Source organism: Falco peregrinus, chromosome 3 (genome assembly GCF_023634155.1).
Source record: "Falco peregrinus isolate bFalPer1 chromosome 3, bFalPer1.pri, whole genome shotgun sequence".
NCBI classification, from domain to species: Eukaryota; Metazoa; Chordata; class Aves; order Falconiformes; family Falconidae; genus Falco; species Falco peregrinus.
In genome coordinates this window covers 31,864,251-31,879,321 of record NC_073723.1, presented here as the reverse complement: position 1 = coordinate 31,879,321, position 15,071 = coordinate 31,864,251, and the positions used below count along the sequence as shown (strand labels likewise).

The window sequence follows — 15,071 nt, the reverse complement described above, 5'->3', positions numbered from 1 at the left end:
AGGATACATGTGCAAGCAACGATGGCCTGAAGATGAAGGGCGGCTGCCCGGGGTAGGGCTGCGGCAGCCCGGCCGGACCGGCCGTGCCAGAGGGCGGGCAGCCGCGGTGCCGGGAGCGTGGCGGAGGGAGAGGGTCCCCGGCCCCAGCCCGCCCGGCCGCCCCCGCCGGCGCTGCTGCCGGCGGCTCCCGGCCCGCGCCCCGCGCCGCCGCCCCCGGGCCCCGCACGGCCCGGCCCCCGACGGCCGCGCTCACGCCGCGCCGAGGGCGGAGACCCGCCGGGGCGGCTGCGGGCGCTGCGGCCGCCTGCCCTCCCGTCCCGTCCCGTCCAGCCGGCCGCCGGGCCGCCCTGCCCTCCCCGCCCGCGACGTGCCCCGGCAGGAGCGGGCGGCCCCGCCCGGGCCCGCCGCCCCCTCGGTGGGGACACGCAGCTTCCCGGGGCAGCACAGCCCCGACGGCGGCGACCGCGGCCCGGCAGGCTCCGCGCCGCCGTCGGTGCACGTCGGGGCTTCCGGGGGAGCCCGTGGCAGCCCCGGTCGGCTCACCCGCCGCCGCCCCGCCCGCAATCCCGGCCCCCCGCCCCGCCGGCCGCCCCCGCCGCGCTTGCCACGTCCCCGCTCGGCGGGGCCAATGGGCGGGCGGCGCCAGGTGTGTGCTACCTGCACCACGTGGGGCGGGGGGGGCAGGTAGGGCCGCGGCCCCGCGCAGAAAAGCCCGCAGCCATTGCGCGCTTCCCAGGGGTGCAGCCGGCGTGGGAGCGGCCGCTGCCCGCCCCGGGAAGGAGAGGGGGTGGGAAGGGAAGGGGGGCAGCCCGCCGTGCGCGTCCCCCGCGCCAGGTCCTCGGGGGTGCGGCTGCAGCTGGGGGCTCAGCCGCTCGGGTCTCGCTCGGAAGTACCTCGGGCAGGGAAAGTTTCTGGCCTTTTTCTCTTCCTTCCCCCCCCCCCCTTCACCCCTTTCCCCCTTTTTTTTGCTGCTTTCCACTGACCCGGTGGCACCATGACGGCGTCTCCCGACTACCTGGTGATCCTCTTCGTGACCACGGCGGGCACCAACGGGGCAAGGCTGGGCTCGGATGAGCGAGAGCTGCTCCAGCTCCTGTGGAAAGTGGTCGACCTGAGGAGTAAGGAGGTATTTTCCCCCGAGGGGGAGCACCCCGGCCTGCAGCCTCCCTCGGCCCCTGCCGTGCTGGGTCCGGGCAGGGTGGCCCCAGCGCCGGGCCGGCTGTGGGAGCCCCGGGCTGGAGCAGGCTCGGGTGGAGGGCAGGGGTCGGTGCTGTAGGTGGGCGCCTCCTGCCCTGCTAGCTGACTCGTCCCTCCTCTGATTTCTCTGGAGCTGGGGCACCTGCACGATGTGCTGGTCCGGCCTGACCACCTGGAGCTGACGGCTGAGTGCCAGGAGATCGCCCAGGTGGATGTGGAGAGCCTGGCCCTGGCCGCACCGCTGGAGCAGGCGTTGAGACAGGTGACTCCCCATAACCGGCTGCTGGTCTCTCATGGGGGCTCCTCAGTGGGGTGGAGGCAGTGTTATCATCCATGTATCCCCTCCGCTGCCACCACGGGGTCTGTGGAGCCTGGTACAGGAGCAGCACAGACGTCCGTGGGCCAGGCAACCTGATCCGTGGTGGGGTTTGCTCCCTTGTCTTTTGCTTACTCGCCTTGGGAGGGACTGAACCCCAAGAGAGGAAGATCAGGATCAGGCACCCCTCTACCCTGGTCTCCTTCTGTGCTGGACCCTGAACCTCAGCTGAGGTTGAGCCCCCATTAGTGTTGGATGAGGTTAAGGTTGGGTGCCCCCAAAAAGGCTGGGTAGTGGCAGGCCCTGGTAAGGCTTGTGGTGGCTCGTTAATCCTGGGAAGGAGACAGTAAAGAAGCCTCTAGATAAACAGGGAGGTGTGCGTGATTCTCACTGAGGGTAGGGCTGAAAGCCTGTCTCCTTTCCAACATGCTTGGGTGTCCTGTCTGAAAGGCTCTTCTGCCCTGGCACTCCCTTGGCTCTCTGCAACCAGCTTTACGGCTTCTTGCAGTGCTCTTGCAAATGCTCCTGGAAAAGGCCTCTGTGATGTGGACTACTTGTGTGGCCATATTTCATTAGAAAGCCGGGGGGAGGGTGGGGAAGGGGCAATTTCCTTGTGAAGATAATTATCGTGGAAGTTATCATGTGCTTAGCTAGTAAGAAACAAATCTACAGAAGTGACTAGCCTCATACAAAAAGGAATTCCAGCTCCATGTTCTCGCTCCCCAGGAGTAACATGTTACTAACTGATGATACTACCTAGCACAGACACTCCAATCTCTCATACATGTGTCTTTTGTTGTTTCTGCTTTCAGTTTAATCAGTCTGTGAGCAATGAGCTGAACATCGGTGTAGGTACTTCCTTCTGTTTCTGTACTGATGGACAGTTGCACATTAGGCAGGTTCTGCACCCTGAAGCTTCCAAAAAGGTATGTAGCTGTACCTTAAGTCTGACTCTTGGTGTGCTTTGTATGACTTTGTGCAAAACTGATCAACTTCTCTTTAGTATGGGGGTGCCTCCCCACAACCATAGTACAAACTTCAATCATATGTTAATATGCTTACCAGACTAAAAAGCCTGTCTATGTGGAAGGCGTAGGCAATGCCTCATGCTTATGTAGCCCTGAGATGCCTTATTAGTTAAATCAGGAGTAAGATTTTCTTGAGTTAAGTGCTTGAGAAAGGAGCAATGCATTGACAGATTACTCCTATGGAAGTTAACAATGGGTTAACAAGCGGGAATTTGGAAGTGTTGCCAAATACTTAACCACCTTAATCATAAACTGTCTTTTGGAACTTTTACATTTACCATTAGCTTCAGCAACTTTCAATCTCTGTGTAGTCAGTTGATGCTCCGAGGGTGGTGCACGTATTTGTAAGGACCCGAAGAGTAGTTTGAGGCATGCTATGAGTGATGACTAGTCCCATAGTTTAGAGTTTTCTATAACTTCAGAGTTGCCAAATCGCTAACAGTGTTATGAGGTCCTGCCTACTTTTCATTAGTGATAGGGTTGCAGGAAAATATTGAGTCTCTAGTCCTGAAGTAACCGCTTCAATATTAATAACATCTTGTTTTGTGATTTGCTATGAACATGCGTTGCTCTGAGCTGTTCTGCTTCTATCACTGCAACTGACTTCTGTGCCCGTCAACTTGCTGCTTCATCTTTGAAGGGGCACTGCTGCAAGTCTGTGCTGTTACAACACTTACATTGGATGAGTTTGGTTTTAATACTTGTTGGTGCTCTAAGTATTTATACCTTTTGAAAATTTAGAAGGGAAAGAATGAGCATGACTCGTAGTGAAGGGACAGTCGTTACATATGTAATTTGTCATAGGAAATGATGTGAGGAAAATGTGGAAACAGGTTTTTAACAGACTTTCTTCTCGCTTGTAATGGGTATGTGTTTTATACAATTAAACTTTATATGCAGTTAATTATGTGGATAAAAGAAGGGACAACCACGGTTATTTTATGTTTGTTTGGTGTTGGGTACAAGCATCCTTTCTCTAGATCATCACAGGGTCACTGATAGCAATCAAATATTCATAAAAATCTTTTATTGCTGTTTTGTTAAGAATTATTCATTTAAGATCTGTTCTGTGCTGTCTATAAATTAAGTAAAGTAGATGCTTATGAGACCTGTAGTAGTTTTTTGGTCAAAACCCTAATCCTGAGATTGCGGTGAGGGATCACTAAAACCCAGACAGGCAGAAATCGCTAGGTGTTTGAGAATATATTTCTTTCTTTTAAGATGCCCAGTCTGAACCAATCTAGCAGCTCACGATATTCAAAGAATGAATTGGCATCAACTGTTCCAACTGAATGTCAGTGAAGTACATAACTTGATCTCTCATAGAGGAAATAAAATAGCCATGCTAAAACTGGAACAGGAAATCTTGGCAAGCACACCTGCATTTTCATAAGTTTTTCTTTAAAGAGTATAGTTTACCTAATGCACCTGTCCATATGCTAAGGTAAGTTCTAATGTTCTTAAAGCAGAACTTGTTTTGGAGTCTACACTTCTTTCTTTGGGCTCCCTAAATGTGCTTTCACATATCCTGTCATTCTGTTACAATGCCAAGATGCTAACCAGTTTTTAAATCACAGTAAGCCCTTACTTTTGGTCTAGAGAGGCATTGCACGCAACAGACAGCCAAGTGGAATATGAAATACTGTGTCTGTGGGGGAAGGTCTGGGGTGAAGAGCTAACTGAAGGAGTAGGGGGTTGTGTTGATTTAAACAACTTCTCCTTCCCACCTCCCCCAAAAATTAAAAGTATGTGGTAAATGTAGTGGTGGGGTAAAAAGGGTTTTATTGACTTCCAGTGGGCTATGTAGCTTGCTCCTGGCTTCATACACTGCAATTAAAGCAGTTACCTATGCATAGATTGACAACCTCTGCAGCATATCAAGCACTCATCTGCTCACAGTTGGATGTTTTCTTGTTTGGTGGTTTGGTTTTTTTAAGGGAATAAATGTGTGAAGCGTGACTATTCTCTGAAAACTCATACTTGTCTGTAAACCAAAACAATCTTCTGCTAGTCTTGCAAAATTTACTTGGTTCTATAAACTAAACTGAGTGCCCTCTGGCTCTTTACAGTCAAAATTGGAATCAAGTATGATAAATGTTACAATAGCAGGCATTTGATCTCCCACATATATATTGGATTTGAGGCACCAGTAATAATAGCAGATGTTTCTCTGGCAGTGAAAAAGCACACTTCTCTTCAAACCATGTGGAAAGCAAAAAAGTTCATAAACATACTTATATGGCTAAGAAGAGCTATGTGAGTTTCCCTGTAGCAATGGCTGCTTGATCTTCCTACCCATGATAAGAAAATTGTTAGAAAGCGTGGTATCTAAAGATAAAGTAGATTAAACTCACCCTAGATGACAGTAGTTACTTTGTCCTTTTACAGAATATCTTGCTGCCTGAATGCTTCTACTCCTTTTTTGACTTGCGGAAAGAGTTCAAGAAGTGTTGCCCTGGCTCACCTGACCTTAGCAAGCTCAACGTTGCAGCCATGACAGAATGTATCCTTTTAACAGTGATGATGTCTGCTGCTGTTACAGCTTTGGCTGAATTTTAGAATGGAAATGCGTGAGTAAATGCTTGCAACACGTATTTAGGGGTGGTATAACTTTAATGAGTGACTAGGAGCTGTACTGAGCTTTTTCACAAATGTAAAGATAAAAACATGAGGATGCATGCTCCTGTGGGGAAAATCCTGTATTTTTTTTCTTGATTTCTGTATGGTTTCTTTACTGTCCTTTAAGTTTAAAGAGACAAAACTATACATTTTTGTGTAACTTTCACATTTGTTTGAATTGCTGATATGAATACTAAAAGTTGTGAGGTTGCCTGTTGTATCAGATTTAGGTAAGAGTAAATGTTGGGACACCATCTTAATTTTTAGGAGGGGGAAAAGTTATTCTTGCTGTGACCTTGTAGTGAATCTTTGGCTCGGGAGTGAATCAAAGGCAGCGGTGCTGTTGGCACATGTAGTACTCAGTCTCATGGAAGATGCACGTGTTGCACCTAGCAAGGTGAGGCTGGGCTGGCAATAAGATTCAGTCAATAACAAGTTTCCATTTTCAGTGATAGGTATGTGTAAAATTAATTTCTGAATAGTCTTAAGTGGTCTGTAAACTAGTCCTGTCTGGCTCTTTACTAATCTTAGCTTGGTTTTGTTTGCATGCCATATATAATTAGCGAAGCTGAAACTGGGGCTGTGAATGACTTGGCTGTGCCTTCCTCCTTGCTTCCCTGTCAGTCTTCCCTCTTGCTGCAGGCTCCAGTCCTTGTCTCAAATGTGTTCTCAGATACGAAAAACACTTCCCTTCACTTCCCTGCTGACTTACTGAAGCAAGGACCACAAAAGCTAGCTAGCAAGGATGGATAAAGGAATTTTACAGGTTTTTTAAATATATTTTTTATTGGGTTTTGCTGTAGTTTGTAATAATGTTTTTTCCTCTGACTAGCTTATTATGTCCATACTGGTTGCCATTAAGAGCTAGTATTTTTCAGACTCGAAAGTCTGTGGCTTCTGAATTATTTTGATCTTTCACTGCAGGACTAGTGTTGCCTGGGCTTTGTACCTGTGTTGCAGGGGCATAGATATTTTATGCAGCTATGGATTTTTTTTTTGGTGTTTAACCATAAGTTTTAATATTGCAGGCTGTCTGCTTTGCTTTGCCATCTGTGAATTAAGATCAGACTCCCTCAGTGAAGGGGCAGAAATCACTTCTCACCATACTTTATAGCTTTGCTTCACACTTAGTGCAGAAGTGTTAATTTTTAATGTAAAAAGCAAAGTAAACACATGTGTTCCATAGTCTAGAAGCTGGATGATGGGCTACTTAAAGTCATGGTCAAAAAAACTTAACACATTGTTTAGAGATGCTTTGACACGAGCTCGAGAAGTTAGATAATGGGCTACTTCAGCTGTTTTTGAGAAATGTCTTTGCTTTCTCCTCCTGTGAATGTCTGGTGTATGTCTTGCCACTGTGGGAACAGTCATACAACTGTAGCTGCCTGGAGTGTTACTGGTCAGCTGAGGCACAGTGACAGTGTGTGCTCCCTGCCTGCTGTGAGAGGGGAGCAGACCCCCCTGCATTACTGGGCTGTCAGGAAGCCCCTGAAGAGTCAGCGCCATCTGAGAGTGGTTTTGGCAATTGCCAGTATTATTTCCTCCGGAGTTCCTAGAGGCTTGGTCAGTCTATGCAAATGCTCTCCAGCTGGAGTCTGAACTCTGGATCAGATATGCTTCTTAAGATATATAAACTAACTAATTTTGTTCTAGTTTAATATTAATGTTTGTGGTTTGTCTTGTTTTGTAACTGCTGATGTTGTTAATCTGTAGGCTTGCTATGTTTATGCAACATGGCTGAAATTAACTGTCTCTGCCCTATATTGCTTGAGAGTGTTGGGGGTGGAAGATGCAGAGACCAAGAAAGTAAAACAATTTTTGTTTTCTGTTTATTGACAAATATGATAGTTTTCTTCCTCTTAGCTCTGCTGAAACATACCAAGTTAATCTCCTCTGTGTCAGAAGCTGTGTAAGTTAATTGCACTTGGAGCGTCCGGACATGCATGCAATACTTGAAATTAAAAAAAAAAATGTTGAAGCAGGTGCTAAGTCTAAAGGCTAGTTCAAACAGTTTTGTGCAGGCTTTTTTTTTTTCCTTGCTTCATCTAAGTGGGACAGCTACTTTCCTCCCGAGACACTTACGTAGCAAAGAAAAGAAAATGTCTAAATGAAAAGTAACTTGGAAGTGGTTATGCTGGGGCATGGGACATGAAAACAAATGCAGTGTGTTGAAACGAAGTGGCAGATCAGTGTGCAGAATCTGACTGAGCTCTTGCTATTCTTGCAGAATGTGCAGATCTTCCACCCCATAGCTAAAGGGACTGCATGAAAGGAATATTCCGTATTTGTGCCACACAAACTGTACTGGGCCATGTTTGTTAGCATTAGGTGGGAATAGAAGGTTCTGGATTAGGAGTAGGGTACTGACTAGAGATGCAGAAGACCTGCATTTGCAATCTGGTAGGAGCAGGAGTAGAATGATTTATTTATTTTTAAGTGGGGGGGCACATCCTTCATGTACTTGCATCCCCATTTACCAGTGTGTGAGATTGTAGTGATCAACAAAAGGGAACTTGTGATATGAAAGAATTAAGGGAAAGCCAGGTATTATTGTATGGTTGTTTAAATGTCTTCCAGAAGCTTTTGTTTTGATCGGATAAAGCAACAAATCACAGGGAAATAGAGAATGTATTCTATTGCTCCCAACAGTCAGGAAGATATGTTGAGTGACTGTGCAGTAGGAGTATATTCCAGAGCATAACGCAGTGGATAGTTGGTGCTTCGATATGTATTTCTTGTAGGCAAGGCAAGCACAATCTTGAAAAAGAGCATAGAAATGTTAAACAGAATAATTGGCTGGGTTATTCTTCCTTTAGAAAGTATGTTTGGAACTTACTTTTTTTGGAAAACTACTTGAAATTGTGTACAGCAATGAAACCATTCCACATCCAAGAGCTCAGGTGAAAGCTTTGTTTCCTGCTGCTGCTCCCCACCCCTCCACCCCCCACCCCCAAGAAATTGTAAACTTACTGTACAAATAGCCACTGGTTTCTTTTAATTCAGGGTAAGGAAATGTTTAAAATACCATGACATTTGAGGGACTGAGGAAGAACTGAGACTAGTTGTAACTGTTCTGAGTACTACTGCTGCCTAACTTACACTAAAAACTGATTTGAGACTGTAAGAGACAGTCTTCTGGCAGACTTTCTTTAGTCGGTATTGTGTAAGAGTAGTGACAGCAGGATAATTATGAGAAATTTCGAGTAACAAAAAACTTGAGAAAAGCAATCATGTTACAGCAGAGAAAGGAACTCGGGTCTGTTGAAATTATTTTTTTTTTAATGTGTAAGGATACAAAAGGAACAGGGCTGTTCTTGCACCCTCTGTACCTCCCATACTTGCTGCACTTCTTGATTTGCAAAGCTTGCTGAGCCAGTTTTTACCACTGCGAGTGCCTTCAGGGTGGAGTGAACAAAGCTTGCATGACTATTCATATTCAGTCTGCAGAGGACTCATCCTTTGCCTCAAGATTGGGTGTGCAGAAGCCATTAAATGGCAAATAGCTCTTGCTTCCTCCAGAGCATGGTTTGCTCCACTGACTTCTGAACTGGGTTTGTGAGGGTAGCACCTTACTGGGATATCTGCTTGTTGGTTGTTGGTAGAAACATGTGCTTTCTCCAGAACAGTCTGCTTATTGTGCTAGATATAATAAGGATCTGCAATACTAAAACTTGATTTGGTTGGAGGTTTTTTTTGGGGTGTATTTTTTTTTTCCACTTGGGTGTCTTAAACAATGATGTGGAGCACTTAAATCAATAGTACTTAGCTCTGGCAATAAAAAGCGTGTTATTGGGTATTACTTGAGAATCTTGTGTACTGCTGTTTGTATTTCCTGTGATAGTACCCAGGAACTGGGTGATAGCAGGTTATCTTTATGCGAAGTAATGTTTAAAAAGATGCAATCTTCTGCCTGAAGAGGCTTAAAAACAGAACAAAGAGAGAAGAGGATCAGTGCAGAACACAATTACAACACTAGTTCATGTTATATTACCTTGGAGCCAAGTTAGTTCAGTATTTCTTTTGCCATAGTTAAGAACAGAGTTGAGACTGAGAAATTTAAGAGACAGTGGGAGGGAAGAAGAGAGGACACTGGCAGTGGGTGGAGCTGTGGTGATGAATCTGAGGAAATGATTTAGAAATTCCTTCCATATTATATAGGCAACCCTGATGCAGAATATGCCTCCTTCCCCTGCTCCCTTTACTAACTTGCAGGAGGTCTTTCTGCAGCTGTGCAGCAAGATTTAAAGTTTCTTGTTTCCCAGCCTGCCTTGTTACTTGAGAGTATCTTTTGCTGTTGCTTCATTTAGAGTGTGTGTGTCCATGCTATTGCATATAGTAGCTTTAAACAGACAGGTCTGTTTTCTAACACTTCTTCAAATGTGAACTTGAATTTATTCACTGCAGTCAACTCTTTCCAATTGCCCAGGAGAGGCAACATTTTAAATATCACTGTACACAAACACATGTGGTCTCCTCTCCCTTCACAGAACGAGGGGTGGCTTTTATAGACGATTCCATTAACAGCTTTTTCCCAAGAGTGCAGCTTTCTAGTGCCTCTGTTCATAGGATTCCACTGTATGTAGTCAGTCTTGTTCATTAGAATTCAGGTTTTCACTTAACGTTGTTATTAACAACTCCCTACATGTGCAGAAAACTATCAGTTTTCTTCTTCAGTCTTGCCTAAAAGCCTTGCTTCTAGCTAATCAGTGGTGAAGGTGTGAGCAGTTTCCCATTCCTGCTTATGCTGATGACTTTCTTCCTCCCCTCCCACTGTGTTTATATTAATCTGGAGTTCCTTGGCACAACTGACTCCCTGTGTCTGAACACCTGGTACCAACTTCTGTTGGCACTAGGGCATTTTTAGGAACTCTATCTCCTGTTGATCAATATTCCCAGGGAAAATGTTTTCTGGAGGAAATGAATGTGGGGTGGGGGAGTTCTTTGTTTTCCTTGTGTGACAGCCTTGCTTCAAATTCCCAGCCTCTTCACACTGCTGCAGTCCCCTTTCTAGCAACTGATTGTTTGTAGGGATCTTTGGCTCTGCAAAAAGGAAATATTGAAATGTCTCTTCAGTTTTGACAGCACAGTCTAACAGCCAAGTGCATGTATATGCATGTCCCTTGCCATAATAGCTATTGAAACTCCTGTGCATCTTCTCTTGACTTTAACAGGGGAAAGATAACACTTCCAAAATATTAATTTAAGAAATGGTCAGGCAAGACCTGGGTTCCGATACCTGTGTCTTCAGCAGCTTCTGGTTCCCTGGATGGGCAGCAGAGACTGCCCAAGTGTAGCACAGTTGCTGCAAGGGGAAGGGTGTCAGTAAAAGGAGAAGCACTCCTCTGCTGTGATACACATGGTGCCCCAAAACATGTGTGGTGCTGATTAGGCACCCACTCTGCAAGGGGGTCTGGGGATTATTTTTCTTTTCAATTCCCCCTCCTTCCCCAGGGGGCAGAGGAGAAGATGAGCTTAAGTGTACCGCTTAGGAAGACTTGCTGCAATGAATAAGTTTCTTGTTGTCATAAACACTGATAGTCTTTTAAACTGTGCTTTGGTTTTTTTTCATGTAGTTTGTTCAGGATTTTTAGTTCATTCCTTTAAGAAAACCATATAATGTTCTCAATACTTCTCACCAAAAAAGGTATCGGGAGGGAAAGTAATGGCAATGGCTAGCAAACTGCATTTAGTAAACAGTTGAAGGGGAGGGAACACTGATCTAAGTTTAAGAAACAGAAAACTTAACCTGTGCACACTTAAAATCAACAGTCTCAAAATCAAATTGGCTTCAAAGGGTATTGACTTGGCACAACAGCTTTCCTTTCCTTGCTGTGGAAGAGGAGTTCATTGAGTTGACATTATTTTTCATCTCACAACAAGATAACAGTTAACTCCAAAAACAATTGGACAAAATCTGTTTTGTAGGAATGACTTGCAGTCATCTGACAAATAATAGGGGAGACTTTTTCATAATAAAACTTGTGCTGCCTCCTCAGTGATGGGATGATACAACAGAGCTGGTGTGTGGTGTCTATTTCTAACAGAAGCTGTTCTTCTGTTCCCTGCCCTTCCTGTAGGCATCAGCTCTAGGTGGAGAAAGCTCTTTCCTTCTAAGAGGACCCTTGCTATCTCGGACTGAGAAGCAACTTTTGAGCACCAAAATACAGACTCCTTTGGGTGAAATGTGTCTAATGTAGCTTTTTGGGGATGTGGGCAAATAATTGATGCATTTGACTGTTTTGAATATCTTGCATTACTTTACTGCCATGCCAGGATAGGTCTTGTTTAAGAAACTTTCACTTTTGCTCTAAAGTCTTGACGTGAAGTGATAAGAGAAGTTAAAAAAGCAAGTCCTGTTCCCAGACTGCTATTTCTCTTCTTGTTCTGTTCTTGGTGTTTTTTACCCTACACCCCTAAAAGGAGATGTGAATGGGAAAGACCTTTTTGAAAACTTGCTTTATAAATTAAGCAGTAAAGTTGCAAGTAATCTTACAGTCCTGTAGCCTGGTGTTAGAGAGGGGCAAATATGGCAGGAAGTGGGAGAGATACCATAGTAAACTCTGATTAAGTTGTCTGAGAAAAGCTAGTATGTGTGACTTAAATCAGACTCCCTTTGTGAATGTGGGGGTTTTAATCTGGTCATTCTACAGCCTGTCTTTCCAGGACAGAATGCTTCCTGCTGTTTATTGGCAGAAGAGCTTATTCTTGCTATAATCTTCCAAAATCCTTCAGATCAAAGAAGATACGGGTTGCGGGACTCTTTTGTCTATTGGTTATCTCCAGCAGTGCACTCCTAGCAGATTCTCAAAATGCTGCTGTGTAACAGCACAAAACTCGGGTTGTAACTTCCAATAGGCAAGGTTTAGATGAGGTGCCATTTGTGAATTTTGTCAAAGATTTTTAGGATTTACTTGTTCAGAAAGCATGTGGTGTATCCTCCTGTTTCTGTAGCTTCTTAGTTGATGGTTTGCTTCTCCTTTCCCAGATCTTCCCCTAGAGGTTAAAGAAGATGCTAATTAAAGAGGACAGGGCTCAAGTCTCTTCTACATGCAAAAGTGTATCTGTGTGTCAAATATATGTATAATTAATGAGTATATTAAATATATATGCCCTTATTATGGGGTCTCAAGTCCCCATATGCTTTCTGGAGTGACCTCACATTCCCACAGGTGGCAGTAGTAAGAGTCCAAGGCAGAACAGCTAATGTATCCCAGCAGGAAAAGGGATTAAATATTCCTCTGAGAAGTGATTTACCATCAAGGATAACATGAAAGCTTGTTGCTCTAGCAGGAAGCCAATTAGAAATCTGTTTGGTGATGATTGACTTAACTGCAGCATGAAGATTTAAATCTTGGCAAGAACAGTCCAACGTTTCCCTATGGAGCCTCTCAGGTTGAAGATATGGGAAATATTATTTTAACACTAATATCTGAACCATACAGTAAGTGCTTGTGATGAATGAGTTTTCTCTGCTTGCTTGTTTTTGCTATCTGTCCTGTATGTTGAGGAAGAAGAAAATAACTTGTGCTGTATTTCCTAGATCACCGATTTTCAGATCCAGAAAGAGTAAACTACAAATTTGAAAGTGGGCCTTGGTAAGTGTCTTCTCACTCTTGCTGCATGCTGCCCCTACCCCCACCTTTTTTTAAAGATGCAAAATAAGCTGCACTTCTCTGTATTCCTAATTTACAAATAGCTGTTACCATTCCTTTTACTTACCTTGCCACAGTTGTGGGAATCAATTAGATGCTTTAAGTGGGAAAGGGAACAGATAATCTGTGATCAGATACAAGCTAGTTGTCTTGCTAGTCTTCAGTATTGCTTGTTAGCTGCTGGTAGTTCTGGGTTCTGCTAATAAGTGCTTATTTTTGCAGAACTAACCCTATTGGTACTAACTCTTACGCTCTTCCTGCAATTTGCTTCAGTTACTAAATACACATAATGATATTTTTTTTTTAATAGGGAAGAAACCTTTCCATAGAGATACTGTGCTACCAGTAAATTGCTTAAGCTATGATTGTCTTCTTCCAAAATGTTTTATACATAAGCTTTACTTACTCTTGACTGTTTCGTTGTTTTTTTTTTTAAAAAAAAAAAAACGCTATCATGCTTTTCTACGTACAAACACAGATTTTTCTCAGTGGTTTGCTGGATACTCCCTCTGCAGTATCACAAGAGACTGGTGTTAAACTGATCTTGCTTGAATACATACTTCCCCCTTTTAGATTAAGGAACTGTCATAATGGTACATGATGCCAGCACTTCTGAGCCAAAAGAAGCAAGAAAAGAATGCAACAATATTGGCAGAAAGTGACCAGTGAGATTAGCTCAGGGGTTATGTTTTAGCATTGTTCTAAGCTTTATCCCTTTCACTAACGCAATCCTGGGATGAGGTGGAAGATTCCCAGCTTATTCATAATAGCGGGAAGTACAGAATTAGGAGGTGAGGGGGAACAGTTTGGGACAGACACCTATAAAAAGGCCAGCTGAGAGATTAAAATATGAGCGAGAAACATGACCCTCCTATAACAAGAGGAAACTCTCTGCTGCTGAGCAACAATTCATCTGCTGAATCAATCGTCTAGTCTCTTCTGTGCAAAAACCTGTCCTGGCAATAGCCAGAAAGGCAGCCTTGGGTGGCTGTGAGTTTTGCTGCACATGGCACTCTTAACAAGGAAGAGAACAAAAAAAAGTCTGTGGTAATGACCAATTAAACCTGGCTTTCTGTGGCTGAGATATTCCCATGCTAAGCAGGCAATGTAGCCTGTAGCTATATTAGTCTCTAGTAGCACAGTGATGGCCTGAACAAGCAATGTTAAGGCTAAACTCTTCGGGCAGGAGTCCTCTGTGTGCCGAGTGTAACCTGAACAGATTTGGTCTTGGCTTCTGACTGGCTCTTACACACCGTCACAGTACAGATAATAGGCACTAACCTCAGTCACATCTAACTGCTCTGCTTCCATTTCCACCTAGCTAAGATTAGAATAGCAACTGTGTAATTTTATGTCAGTAACCCTGTTCAGACAGTGGAAAAGGACAAACTCTTGGTATGTAAGGAGCAGGGAGTAAATTGAGGGAATGTGATTGAAGAGATGAGAGCTGAAGTAGCAAACAGTGGTGAAGCGGGAGAGGAACGCTGGGAAAGGGACAGCTTAACAGAACAGACATTCCCTGAGGAGAGACATGTGCAGTGGCTTTTGATAGTGGTGGCACTTAGCCCTCACTGCCCTGGCAGTGCCATCCAGCAGACGTGGAGCAGGGACAGGTGCCTGTCCCTGGAGCACAGGTGACAAGCAGGGAGGGTGGTGTGTGGCAGGTGCTGCAGGCAGATGTCTCTGCATTACTTCTTTCTGTGCCTGCAGCAGCAAGATGGAACTTGTGGATGACAATGCTGTTATCCGAGCAAGAGGATTGCCATGGCAGTCATCCGACCAGGACATAGCGAGATTCTTCAAAGGCCTAAACATAGCCAAGTTAGTAGCTAAGAATTTACCTCTATGTTTGTAATGCTTCGTCTGCATCAGTCCTGGATTTTTATCTCTCATTTGATTTAAATCTTGCAGGGGAGGTGCTGCGCTCTGCCTCAATGCCCAGGGTAGGAGAAATGGGGAGGCTCTTGTGAGGTTCGTAAGTGAAGAGCATAGAGATCTAGCACTACAAAGGCACAAGCACCACATGGGGAATCGATACATTGAGGTGCGTGACACTGGCTTTGAAATCCTTTTCTCAACACGAGTGCAAATAGCGTGCCAATCACGTGTTCTCTTTTCTTTCCTTAGGTATACAAGGCAACAGGTGAAGACTTCCTTAAAATCGCAGGAGGTAATTTTTAGGGGGTGAGAAGGAAGGGTTTGTTCCATCAGCACCTGTAACTAAATGGCTCCTGTTGGATGTGGCCTTTCATTTTCTTT

The 15,071-nt window shown here is 44.8% G+C and overlaps 1 protein-coding gene across 3 annotated transcripts in view; it reads left to right on the top strand.

Annotated features, from left to right (window-relative positions):
* The first annotated feature begins 547 nt into the window (after nt 1–547).
* ESRP1 (epithelial splicing regulatory protein 1) overlaps nt 548–15,071 on the top strand; it is a 34,919-nt gene continuing 20,395 nt past the window's right edge. For all 3 annotated transcript variants that reach the window (XM_055800584.1, XM_055800583.1, XM_055800582.1), the window contains exons 1-9: nt 548–1,126; nt 1,331–1,459; nt 2,326–2,439; nt 4,930–5,044; nt 12,503–12,601; nt 12,701–12,755; nt 14,523–14,633; nt 14,724–14,856; nt 14,940–14,982. In XM_055800584.1, the coding sequence (XP_055656559.1) occupies nt 995–1,126; nt 1,331–1,459; nt 2,326–2,439; nt 4,930–5,044; nt 12,503–12,601; nt 12,701–12,755; nt 14,523–14,633; nt 14,724–14,856; nt 14,940–14,982 (931 nt within the window). In that variant the 5' untranslated portion in view covers nt 548–994. The remainder of the gene's footprint in view (nt 1,127–1,330; nt 1,460–2,325; nt 2,440–4,929; nt 5,045–12,502; nt 12,602–12,700; nt 12,756–14,522; nt 14,634–14,723; nt 14,857–14,939; nt 14,983–15,071) is intronic.